The 13,756-nt window shown below is 36.1% G+C and overlaps 3 protein-coding genes across 3 annotated transcripts; all 3 read right to left on the reverse strand.

Moving 5' to 3' along the window:
• Positions 1 to 458: 458 nt before the first annotated feature.
• On the reverse strand, positions 459 to 1,376 carry LOC136844703 (keratin-associated protein 19-8-like). The gene is made up of 2 exons (XM_067113949.1): positions 1,330 to 1,376; positions 459 to 831 (listed from the first exon to the last, which is right to left on the reverse strand). The coding sequence occupies exons 1-2, from the start codon at positions 1,336 to 1,338 to the stop codon at positions 595 to 597; spliced, it is 246 nt and encodes an 81-aa protein (XP_066970050.1). The 5' UTR covers positions 1,339 to 1,376; the 3' UTR covers positions 459 to 594.
• Positions 1,377 to 7,181: 5,805 nt separating this feature from the next.
• LOC136845330 (keratin-associated protein 19-4-like) lies at positions 7,182 to 8,149 on the reverse strand. Its single transcript, XM_067115555.1, has 2 exons — positions 8,085 to 8,149; positions 7,182 to 7,585 (listed from the first exon to the last, which is right to left on the reverse strand). The coding sequence occupies exons 1-2, from the start codon at positions 8,091 to 8,093 to the stop codon at positions 7,352 to 7,354; spliced, it is 243 nt and encodes an 80-aa protein (XP_066971656.1). The 5' UTR covers positions 8,094 to 8,149; the 3' UTR covers positions 7,182 to 7,351.
• A 4,646-nt stretch (positions 8,150 to 12,795) lies between these two features.
• Positions 12,796 to 13,756, reverse strand: LOC136845329 (neuropeptide-like protein 33). Its single transcript, XM_067115554.1, has 2 exons — positions 13,675 to 13,756; positions 12,796 to 13,199 (listed from the first exon to the last, which is right to left on the reverse strand). Exons 1-2 carry the CDS (start codon positions 13,732 to 13,734, stop codon positions 12,966 to 12,968), a joined length of 294 nt encoding a protein of 97 aa, XP_066971655.1. The 5' UTR covers positions 13,735 to 13,756; the 3' UTR covers positions 12,796 to 12,965.

Here is a 13,756-nt window from a genome sequence, read left to right on the forward strand (position 1 = left end):
GCTTTTACTATCGCCTCCAGTACCTTTGGAATTTTCAGCGCCTTTACTGTGTCACGCAGGTTGCATAGTACCGTAAGTCAATTATTCCCTACACTGCAAAAGTGTGGAACATCCTTACTGGAGGTGTTGCCTCTCGAATAATGACAAACGGCTTTCTGGACACTATTTACATTCAAGCAAAGGGCACGCTTAATGTTACTTGTAACTTAGTTCGCACTGTTTTATTATAACACTATGAACAGCATTTTCATTTCTGAATCTCACTAACTACAAGAAAGGAGAAACTCAAGATTTCCAATGGTAAAGATGATGGTTGTACAGTATTAAAAACAGAGGGAATGAAAGTACTCACAAATGAGTCTAAATACATTATGCCAAAATATTTAACTATATGAATACCTTGCTTACTACATTACTTAGTAGGCTATCAGTCTAAGGAGATAATATAATAAAATTAATTGAAAAATATTACTTTATTATAATTTACAAGAGCATTCATTTTTTGGCAAGTATATGTCTGGTTGCTTTTAGGATCTTTTTAAAAGAACTAGTTAATCATTTTTAAAATCCAGTAGGTTTTAAAGAAGAATTTCATCATCCATGAAACCCTCCAAATCCACCAAGGCCACCGAATCCACCACCAAAGCCTCCAAAACCACCACCGTATCCGCCGTAGCCGAAGCCGTATCCGAAGGGTCTATAGCCGTAACCACCGAAGCCATAGGGACTCTGTCCAAAGAAGTGGCGTCGGCTAGGTTCAGGTGCTGGCAGGGCTCCAGTGACCTCCATCAGGGCAAAAAGGGTCACCAGCACCAACAGGGCAACGTTGATCTGCAAAGGGAATCAAGGAAATTAATTTGAAAAACGTTCAGATGGTTCTAAAGTTGGATCCACTGCATCGATGATCAATCTGTTGAGAGCGTGTGTGAAACTGTATAACGTACAAAGGAAGAAATTAAGAACAAAATTTGATGTATTATGTATGCTTGTACGTTACTACACGGTTTAAAATATATCCCCAGTTTGTCTTACATATGGGTAGATGGATGATCATTATTATTGATGTTTAATTGCAAATTCCTGGACAGTTTTTCTGTGAAAGTATAAAACTATTAATAATGTTTGCTATTCTCGAAAAAAAAAACAGGATATTCAATGAGAAAAATGCTATTTTAAGTTCATGTTTCGAAGATATTGTATATAGTTTGCATGATATTATGCTGATGAAATCTGTTGACGATTTCAGAAAAATTAAAATATAGATCACAAATACAATAACTCGTAGTAGTTCTTGTTTTCTTATAATGCAAAATTCAAATACAATCTTACCGTCTTCATTATGAATAGAAAATATGTTGTTTCCTTAGAGGATTGTGGAAAACTGTTCACCTTCGTCCCTGCGATCTTCCATTTATACAAAACTCCTGCCTCAGTAAAGAGTTGCCAACGATCCTCAATTCTGCAACTGGATTCAGAAGAAACCTTTTCATGAAAAGAAAAGTTCAAAGCAGATGTCATCAGTTGTATTCTAATGCATCTCTTTAATTATATTAAGAGGTCTTTCTTTAATAATTATTATCATCATTACTAGTACGCTACCTTATCGGTCATTACAACTAATGTTGGCGAAAAACGCGTTGCGTTACGATTGTGTCAGTGACGTAAAACCCAAGGGTGACCAGCTCCGCCAGATTTGGCAAACGTTCATTCACCCCCACCCCGACCGCCCCTTTAAACGTACTCCTCACACCGAACAGCTTTTCCTCGTCTCCTTAACCTTATCATCATTAAGCTGATTCGTTCGTTTCACATCTTTCACAAAAAACCTTCGTTTCAACTGTCTTTCTGCTTTAATTTACGCTGTAGTATAATATCGTTATTGCTTACGTACAGACAGACATACAGACAAACAGAAAGTTTATTAAATTGGTTCCTCTTTATTCCTTGCTTTTGCTTTTCGGAATATGAGTAATAGAGAGTAAGAAGGCTTATTTTACTCTAAAGGCAAATAAATCAAAAGATTTGCAAAATATTACCGATACAAAAAGCAAAAGCATCCGGGGAGGCAGAGCCAAGCATGACTTCTTGCTCGGAATATCCTGACCTTCACATTCTTCAAGAATGAATCTCGGAACGGAACAGCTTTGAGGAAATACGCTCTCAGGAAGAACTGATAGTTTTTATTCTGTAACCAGTGCCCAGCTGACATTTCTATTTGTGTTTTCTCTTTCAGTTCCAACTACATCATTAACTCAAATATAGAAAATTTGTCTAATTTAATACACTTATTAAATGGTTTTTAGTAATGTTCTGCCAAACACCTACAATTTATATCGTATTGAACTTAATTTGTTTACTGATATGACGAAAAGCAATACGTCTGATTAGCTAAAACTTTGGCTGTAGGTACCAGTCTTCCTACAATCCTGGTGAAGGTTCTTTCTGAGTCGGAAAAGGGATTGTGATTAGTCACGGCTCAAGCTCTTAGGACTACTGTCAGCTGTACAGATCAAGGCGCCTGCAGACTTCTGTTCGTGCCACCCTAATGTATCTTACAGGTTCTTAAGAGTCAACAAAGGACCATTTTGATAAGGTCTTTACCCTCTAGAAGTTCAAATACGCAGCGTTTTGGCATGAAGACGTTTTTGCGCCATTTACCTACCTTTCTTTTGTAACAAGTTATTTTGGTTCAAGTAAATCTTATATTGCCTGAAGACATTCGTCTCATTGCCCCTCCTGAAAATAATGGATTTCAGGTTTCTGAGCTCTTACACGTAAGTACTCTACAGTACCATTAGACGTAAATGTCATTCACTTTATTGCCAAATCTTTTCATTATTTTATTATAAACGACAAAATATCTCAAGAAATTTTTACCAAAACAATGCACGAGTCATTCGGGTGATTATTCAGTCATATTTTGAACATGTGGAAATAAACATTTATGTGAATTTATGAAAAATTAAGATTGAAATTGTAGTTGGACAACTGTCTCTCAATTGCTTATAAAATACTGTTTAGCAAAAGAACGAACGAATAGAATAGCATCCTCTTATGTCCTAGAAAATCCTTTGGAAAGCCTGCAAGACCAAACTAATAAATAATCTCAAGCAATTCCAATTCTCTGTTTAATTTAGGGCTTTTGGGGAATACGAGAAGAACCCTTATATTAGTATGATAACTTTTATTATTTTGATATGTACAGTATATATGTATTAATCTCTCGGCATAGAAGCATACCCTAAACGTCCGGAAAGACTTGTGCGTTAGCTAATCGTTCATTCTAAACGAGAGCCAAACCGTCCACACCAGTCAGCCGGCACTAACAAGTTCTAGGGAGCATCTAGTCCGCCTTCAAGTCAGCTTAGAGGCAGGATATTTATGAATGCATAATGAGCAGTCAGTTCTCTCCGGTGTTATTACACATTAGAAGTTTGAGGTAAAAATCCCACAAACTCATACAGGAGAAAAAGACAGACAGTGTATCATAAACTCTCTTGCTATGATATTTTTCTAGCATCCTTTGGGATCCTTTAGTCTCCATTTTGTTGATTTCTGTAACGTGAGGACCCTGACCGTTTCCTACTCATGGTTTGTTACTGCAGAAGGATTCACTCGGTTTAACAGGTCATGACCTGGTTCATTCCTGTTATGATACCCACTGGAAATTTAATTTCACTGGACCAGAAACTGCAATGGAATCAGGCCTCTTTTGATGAATACCTTGATGTTGATCATTAGTATATATCTGGGCACTTACTATGACCTTCAAGCAAAGCCATTGATTGATGGCCTTCTTCACAGGCTTCACTTCATTGTTAATATACACTTATATATATATATATATATTATATACTTCATTGTTATATATACATATATATATATATATATATATATCTATCTATATATATATATATATATATATATATATATATATATATATATATATACTCGTATATATATTATCAAGGATTTACGATTCCTCCCTCCTATTTAGCTGTGATCTAGTTAGCATGGTAATAAATTTTTGTCTTAGTTAGCGTTGTCAGGCGCCAATATGGCGGGTTGTAGCCGTGAGAATATTTGAACCAGATAAAAGCCGTTAGCCCCAGTAGTTAGCATAGGCTTTCCTTCACTCCCCCCGCCCTTTCCTCCCCTCTAAAATCGTTCGACCCGGGAAACAATAGGACCCCCTTCTCACCCCCATCACGTGAGGTGGGAGTATTTAGGTATGGGGAAGGTCAAATAGGCATATTAAAGCTAGGGGCCAGGTAGGATTTTAATCTTAAAGCACTTAACTCTAAGTATGCTTTTCCTCTGCCCTCTTTGCTGGTTGTCGTGACATATTTGCAGGTAACATTGGCCCAAAATTCGAAAACAAGATGCCGCTTGAGAGTGGAGGAAGCCAGTACTAGTCTCAACTTCCTTCTCGATGGACGCTCCACCATTTTCCTCCGCTAGCTGGTTGAACCTAACGCCGAGAAATAACTGATGTCGAGTGCTGGTGCCGCAATTATCCGACAAGGGGAGACCAACCAATCCGTGTGCTCTGTGCCTAATAACTTTGACTGCCTTTCAAGCCTGAACTATTCCTGGACGCGGTCCGATCCTTGAAATCCATTGTAGCCTTGCCAAAGTTGTATATGAATTATTTTCCCCATCCTAGAGTTCAATCTGTTTGCAGCATCTAACTGAGACTATTTAGTGTAATCGGGGCATGACTAAACCATTTTTATTGTAACTGGAATAATTGTATGGCACATTGGCCCCCTTATTAATCAGCTTGCTTGTTGCCAACTATTGCATTATTGTTCTATGTGTCCAATAATGAGTCTGCCCATTGACTACCATGTCGTTTGTTTGTCTCCTTGTCTCATGGCTAAAGTCTCTATAAATAAGCCCCTGTAAATTTGTAAAAGAATTCTAATTCCAAATGGCGACCTTCCTCCTTTAATTGTAAATCCAGGAAAATCTAAGGTAATTTTCCAATAACTTTCCCTTTTGTTCATAATCTGGGCACACTTGGTCCCCTTGCAGTCAAAAAATGTCCATTTGTTCAATTCTTTCCCCAACCAAGACACCCAGTTTATGACAATATATATATATATATATATATATATATATATATATATATATATATATATATATATATATATATATATATATATATATATATATATATATATATATATATATATATATATATGTGTATATATATATGTGTGTGTGTGTGTGTGTGTGTGTGCGCGCATGTATGTTTTGTGTTTGTGAATAATGCAAGAACCGTAATTCCAGAGAGGAGGTGAAAGAGGGCTAAACCGTGGTCTTAAAGTGAATCATTAATTTCCCTATCTTATTGTCATTTTGTCAGGCTATCTGCAAAAAAAAAAAATATCAATTAGCTTTCCTTTCTTAAATTTGTTTGTCTTTATTCCTTCTTTACAAATTTCTGGAGCGGTGATTAACAGACAGTTGTATAGTTTAATATAATATCATTAGAAATGGATCAAAAGCTTTCCGAAATATTCCCAAATAAAAGGCATAATTTCCGGGGAGTCAGGTGCCAAGCAGGACTTCTTATTTGGAATATCCTGACTCAAGAATGAATCTCGCAACGGAAAGGCTCTGAGGAAATATGGTCTCAGCAAACGCTGATGCGTTTGATTCAGTAATCGATGACCAACTGACATTCCTATTAGTCTTTTTTTTCCTTTTTCTCTTTTAACTAGAGCATTAAGTCTATAAAATTTAGTGTACAATAACTTACTAGTAATTTAGTCTAGACTTTTTTGGGCATTTAACCAACCTTATTTTTATCGCAACGTATTTTGGTGCACGTAGTTCTTATTCCGAAGACACTTTCGTCTCATTGCCTCTCCTGCAAATAATACATTTCAGGTTGAATATTTTAATTATTACATTATAAAGTCATTTTGTCCCAGGAAATTTTAACCAAAAGAAGGCATGAGTAACTCGCATGATGATCCTGTCATATTTCAAAAAAATTAGGAATAAAGTTTTAGTAGGTCAATTGTAAAAAAAAAAAAAAAAATGCTCGCAAAATACCGTTTATAAAAGAAAGAATTAAGAGAAAGGCGTTCTCTCATGCTCTTTAAAATCCTTTGGAAATCCTGCAAGACCAAAATAGTAACTTGGAACTACATTAGTTGGTGATACCCTTTAGTAATTAATTTATTTACTGATACTTTAACTAAAATATAGGGAATTTTTGGGGTAAAAGGAGAAGATTCTATATTATAAGTATCTTTATAATAATTTTCATACACACGTATGTTATATATTTTTTTCTTTCTTTAATAATCTCTCGGTGTAAAAGCAGATACGCATATGTCTAAAAAGACATAGGCGTCAGTTGGCTCTAACTGGGGAAAGCAGACCTCTCATGTTATGAGGTGTGGGACAGGGCGAGGGAAAAAAAAAGGAGCCGGATACATCTTGATTAATTCTGTGCTATAAATGTCCTAGACAGCCTCCAGTTCCCCTTTCAACCATCCTGGGAGCAGGTGTCCTTACAGATCAATAATGACCATTCACTACTCTCCACTCTCGATCAGATGTTATGTCACATAACGATCGGAAGTAAAAATCTTCCCAATTCTGCGTGAAAAGATGGCAGACAGCGAATTCTCCATTCTCCTTTTAGACAGTCTATTATCAGTGTCACAGGTCATGACCTGATTCATTGCTGTTCTTATCTACTGTTGTACAATGCCTATTGAAAACTAGATGCCAGTGGACCACATTTATCTTTCAATGCTGCCCATGAACTACAAAGGATTCAGCCTCAGTTGATGAATGCCCACATGCTACATTATTGGTACTTATCTGAACCATCACTATGACCTTTGAGCAAAAAACATAATTTTTGGCCTTCTCCACTTTGCTTTTACTTCACTATTGAAATTAAAACTATATGAAAATTGTCATAGCCTTCCGAGATGACGAAATATAAACAATCAAGTCACAGATCTAAATATAAAACTATTGTAAAAGGTTGTTATTACTCCACGGGTCAATCAAAACAAAAACAAAATTCCAAATGACTCAAAACCTCAAATTCAAAACATAACATTTTATAAAAAAAAAAGGGGGGGGGGTGGGCAATGAATTTTTGGTAGACTTCAGAGGATTAGGAGTTCTGAACAAGAAAACTGTTTGGAAAAATAGAAAAATTTATTGTAAGAAAAAATAGACTTCAGATTATCTTTAGAAACTCTTCATAATTTAACATTTCTTTGGGTTTACTGTCAGCACAAAGTTTATGAAGGTCACTGATGCAATGACTTCAATTATCTTCATGGAAGTTGTCCATCTACAGAGAAGTTCTTTCTCAACCGTTGAAACCTCCAAATCCACCAGGGCCACCAAAGCCTCCAAAGCCTCCAAAGCCGCCGCCGTATCCGCCGTAGCCAAAGCCGTATCCGGAGGGTCTATATCCGTAACCGCCGAACCCGTACGGACTCTGTCCAAAGAAGTGGCGTCGGCTAGGTTCAGGTGCTGGCAGGGCTCCAGTGACCTCCATCAGGGCAAAAAGGGCCACCAACGCCAACAGGGCAACGCTGATCTGGAAAACGAATCAAATCAAATCATTTATAAAACCTTCGGGTGATTCGTAAGTTGGAATCACTGCATCGAGGACCAAACTCAGTTGAGAGTGTGCATGAAACAGTATAACCCCCAACTGAAATACTTGAAAATCAAATCTGACATATTAGGTATATTTATACGTTGCTATGCATTTTAAATATGTTCCCAGTATGCACTACATACTGATGGACAGATTATCTTTATTATCTATGTTTGAGAGTCAATTACGTATTCCAGGAAATTTTTCATGGAAGTTATAATACCCTTAATAACGTTTGATTTCAGTTTATAAAAACATGGATATTCAGTAAGAAAAATGCTTATTTAACTTTGTTTCGAAGGCATTATTAGTTTGCATGACAGTACTCTACTGAAATTCGTAGATTTTTATGATTTTTTAAAATATTAATCACAAATACAATCGTTTGTAGTGGTCTCTTATGATTTTGTAAAGCAAAATTTAGATATATACTTACCGTTTTCATGGTGAATGGATGATATGTTGGTTCCTTTGATGATTCTAGAAAACTCTTCAACTTCTTCCTCTGCGACCTTCTATTTATACGAAACATCTGTCTCGGTAAAGAGTTGCCAACGATCCTATTCTGGAACTGTATTAAGAAGAAACCTCTTTCATGGAAAGAGAGAAAAACGTTCAAAGCAGATATCACCAATTGCGTTTCAATGCATCTTTTAATTGAGCCAAAGACTTTTCCCATAATGACCATAATAATTATTGTAAAACTCCATTATCTCTTCTGTCATTAGAAGGTGTTAGTGAAAAACTTACTGCATAATGATTGCGTCATCGGGCAAAACCCGACGGTAACTCGTCAAGCAAGATATGACAAACGTTCGTGGTCCCTCCCACCCACATACACACACACACACAAACACACACAGTCGTCTTTCCCATCATTATTACCCTTACTAAGATGCTTCTTTCGTACGGCACGAATTCGCAACGAGACTGTGTTTTAACCGGGAGCGAATTATACATAAATACACTGTGGATATTATATGTGTGTGTGCTTGTATGCATATATATATATATATATATATATATATATATATATATATATATATATATATATATATATATATATATATATATATAATATATATATATATAAGCATGTGTGTGTATGAGAGCGAATTATACATAAATATTCTGTGCATATTACATGTGCGTGTGTATGCACACACATGTATGTGTATATGTATATATATATATATATATATATATATATATATATATATATATATATATATATATATATATATATATATATATATATGTGTGTGTGTGTGTGTGTGTGTGTGTGTGTGTGTGTGTGTATATATATACTTGCGTGTGTGTATGTGTTTTCTTGTGTGCAGATGTATTACAGGAAAAAATGTAACACTGAGTATAAATCTTTACTGGTTCAAGTTTAGTATTTCTGCGGTCCTTGCTCTATTTATAGATCTTGTTTATTTGTACGAGCGAGCAACTACCTTTGCCCTCTTCCCATGCAAACTACCTACCTTGGAATCTATACATATTACATATTTCTTATGAGATAAATTGATTAAGCATACACATTCCATGTCTGATATAAAACTGGCCTCGATCATTTTCCTTTCTAGTATTTTACTGAAGTGACCAATTGTTCTGTCCCTGCGCAGTAGGTTGAAAGAATACTTTCACTAAAATGAACGAACATTGCATTGTTCACCTGGGCATATCTTCAACGTTTTTATGCTGTTAAATTGTTACCCAAACTCCCCGAATTCCAGTAGGCCAGTAGTTTGTGAAATAGTTTGCCTATTGCTGATCCCTAAGTGTTCAGCTTGCTCTTTGCTGACGTCTCCTGAATTTCTCGTGTATCCGTTTTGTTGTCTTTTCGCCATATTTATTTATGTATTGTTCCTCTCTCTGCAGGCTGGTTTCCCTTTGGAGACCTTTTGTGTTTATAGTTTATTGACTCTGTCCATGAGGGTTTGCAGCTGAAGATTTGAAGAAAGAAAGGAAGTAGAGAGCCACACGAACCTCTCCAGAATGACATGACCAGAGTCCGTATGGGTTCAGCGGTTACGGATATAGACCCTCCGGATACGGCTTTGGCTACGGCGGATACGGAGGCGGCTTTGGAGGCTTTGGAGGCTTTGGTGGCCCTTGTGGATTTGGAGGTTTCAACAGAACTTCTCTGTAGATGGACAACTTCCACGAAGATAATTGAAGTCATTGCATCAGCGACCTTCATGAAATTTGTCCTGACAGGAAACCCAAAGAAATGTTAAATTATGAAGAGATTTAAAGATAATCTGAAGTCTATTTTTCTTACAATAAATGTTTCTATTTTTTCGAACAGTTTTCTTGTTTAGAATCCCTAATCCTCTGAAATCTACCAAAAATTCATTGTCCCTTTTTTATGAAATGTCATGTTCTGAATTTGAGATTCTGAGTCACTTGGAATTTGTTTTTTTTTTTTTTGAGTGACCCGTGGAGTAATAACAACCTTTTACAATAGTTTTATATTTAGATCTGTGACTTGATTGTTTCCATTTCATCATCTTGGAAGGCTATGATAATTTTCATAAAGTTTTAGTTTCAAATAGGAAGTAAAAGCAAAGTGGAGAAGGCCATAAATTATGTTCTTTACTTAAAGGTCATAGTGAGTGTCCAGATACATACCAATAATCCAGCATGTGGGCATTCATCAATTGAGGCTGAATTCTTTGTAGTTCATGGGCATCATTGAAAGAGATAAATGTGGTCCACTGGCATCTAGTTTTCAATTGTCATCGTACAACAGTAGATAAGAATAACAATGAATCATGTCATGGCCTGTGACACTGATAATAGACTGTCTAACAGGAGAATGGAGAATTCGCTGTCTGGCATCTTTTCACGCAGAATTGGGGAGATTTTTACTTCCAATCGTTATGTGAGATAACATTTAATCGAGATTTATGGCCTTCTTCACAGGCTTCACTTCATTGTTAATATACACTTCTATATATGTATATATATGTGTGCGTGTGTGTGTGTACGCATATATGTTCTGTGTTTGTGAATAATGCAAGAACGGCAATTCCAGAAAGGAGATGAAAGAGGGCTAAACCATGGTCTGAAAGTAAATCATTAATGTCCTTATCTTATTGTCATTTTGTCAGCTATCTGCAAAACTATATCAGTTAGCTTTCCTTTCCTAAATTTGTTCGTCTTTATTCCTTTTTTACAAATTTCTGGACGCTGGTTAACAGACAGTTGTATAGTTTAATATAATATCTATAGAAGTGGATCAAAAGCTCTGCGAAATATTCTAAAATCAAGAGGCATAATTTCCGGGGAGTCAACTGCTAAGCAGAACTTCTTATCTGGAATATCCTGACTTTCACATTACTTCAAGAATGAATCTTGCAACGGAAAGGAAATATGGTCTCAGCAAACGCTGATGCATTTGATTTAGTAGTCGATGACCAATTGACATTCCTATTAGTCTTTTTTTCCTCTTTTTGTTTTAACTAGAGCATTAACTTCAGAATTAAGTCTATAAAATTTATATAAAATAACGTACTGGTAATTGTCCCCAAGAATATTCAGTCGAAACAGGTGCACGTTATACCAAATGGAAATTAAATCTGTTTCCAGTATGAAGAAGATAGATAATATGACTTATTTTGTAAACCTTTGTCAGTAGTTACCAATCTTTCTTATCCATCTTGGTGAGGGATTGTGGGTGGTCCTTGGGGAAGTCTTTGAGAACCATTATCAGCATTAAAGGTCAAGGCACCTGAAGTCTGTATCACTGCCATTCTAATGTATCTTGAAGGGTCTTAGATTCAGCATTAGAACATTTCGGTGAGGTCTTTACAGCGTGTTTTTTTAAGATGCAGTTCTTTTTTGGAGTCTAGACTTTTTTGGCCATTTGACCAGCCTTATTGCTATCGCAACGTATTTTGGTGCACGTAAATCTTCTTCCGAAGACACTTTCGTCTCATTGTCTCTCCTACAAATGATACATTTCAGGTTAGGTATTTTAATTATATTACATTATAAAGCCATTTTGTCAGGAAATTTTAACCAAAAGAAGGCTTGAGTAACTCACGTGATGATTCTGTCATATTTCAAAGATGAGTAAACATAATTCTATGTAAATTTATAGAAAATTAGGAATAAAGTTGTAATAGGACAATTTTCAAAAAAAAAAAAATACTCACAAAATACCGTATATCAAAGAAAGAATTAAGAGTAATTCATTTATTTATTGGGAATTTTGGGGGTAAAAGGAGAAGATTCTATATTATAAGTATCTCTATAATAATTTTGTTACACACGTATGTTATATATTTTTTTCTTTCTTTAATAATCTCTCGGTGTAAAAGCAGATACACATATGTCTGAAAAGACATGGGGGTCTGATGGCTCTAACTGGAGAAAGCAGACCTCTTATGTTATGAGGTGTGGGAGAGGGTGAGGAAAAAAAAAAAGGAGCCGGATATATCTTGATTCAATCTCTGCTAAAATGTCCTAGGCAGCCTCCAGCTCCCCTTTCAACCATCTTGGAAGCGGGTGTCCTTACAGATAAATAATGACCATTCACTACTCTCCACTCTCGATCAAATGTTATGTCACATAAGGATTGGAAGTAAAAATCTCCCCAATTCTGCGTGAAAAGATGCCAGACAGCGAATTCTCCATTCTCCTCTTAGACAGTCTATTATCAGTGTCACAGGTCATGACCTGATTCATTACTGTTCTTATCTATTGAAAACTAGATGCCAGTGGACCACATTTATCTCTTTCAATGATGCCCATAAACTACAGTACAAAGGATTAAGCCTCAATTGATGAATGCCCACATGCAGGATTATTGGTATCTATCTGGACACTCACTGTGACCTTTAAGCAAAGAACATCATTTTTGGCCTTCTCCACTTTGCTTTTACTTCATTATTGAAATTAAAACTATATGAAAATTGCCATAGCCTTCCAAGATGATGAAATGGAAACAATCAAGTCACAGATCTAAATATAAAACTATGGGAAAAGGTTGTTATTACTCCATAGGTCACAAAAAAATGTATATTTTTCCAAATGACTCAAAATCTCAAATTCAGAACGACATTTCATAAAAAAAGGCAATGAATTTTTGGTAGACTTCAGAGGATTAGGAATTCTAAACAAGAAAACTGTTCGGAAAAATAGAAAAATTTATTGTAAGGAAAAATAGCCTTTAGATTATCTTTAGAAACTCTTCATAATTTAACATTTCTTTGGGCTTCCTGTCAGGACAAAGTTCATGAAGGTCATTGATGCAATAACTTCAATTATCTTCATGGAAGTTGTCCATCTACAGAGGAGTTCTTTATCAACCGTTGAAACCTCCAAATCCACCAGGGCCACCAAAGCCTCCAAAGCCTCCAAAGCCACCGCCATATCCGCCGTAGCCAAAGCCGAATCCGGAGGGTCTATATCCGTAACCGCCGAACCCATACGGACTCTGTCCAAAGAAGTGGCGTCGGCTAGGTTCAGGTGCCGGCAGGGCTCCAGTGACCTCCATCAGGGCAAAAAGGGCCACCAACGCCAACAGGGCAACGCTGATCTGGAAAAGGAATCAAATCAAATCATTTATAAAACCTTCGGGTGATTCGTGAGTTGGAATCACTGCATCGAGGACCAAACTCAGTTGAGAGTGTGCATGAAACAGAATAACCTCCAACTGAAATACTTGAAAATCAGATCTGATATATTAGGTATATTTATACGTTGCTATGCATTTTAAATATGTTCCCGGTATGCACTACATACTGATGGACAGGTGATCTTTATTATCTATTTTGAGAGTCAATTACGTATTCCAGGAAACTTTTCATGGAAGTTATAATACCCTTAATAACGTTTGATTTCAGTAAGAAAAATGCTGATTTAACTTTATATTTCGAAGGCATTATTAGTTTGCATGAGAGCACTCTACTGAAATTCGTAGATTTCTATGACATTGAAATATTAATCACAAATACAATATTTTGTAGTAGTCTCTTATGTTTTTCTGATGCAAAATTCAGGTATATACTTACCGTTTTCATGGTGAATAGATGATATGTTGCTTCCTTTGAGGATTCTAGAAAACTCTTCATCTTCTTCCTGTGCGACCTTCTA

This window comes from Macrobrachium rosenbergii, chromosome 13, assembly GCF_040412425.1.
Source record: "Macrobrachium rosenbergii isolate ZJJX-2024 chromosome 13, ASM4041242v1, whole genome shotgun sequence".
NCBI lineage: Eukaryota > Metazoa > Arthropoda > Malacostraca > Decapoda > Palaemonidae > Macrobrachium > Macrobrachium rosenbergii.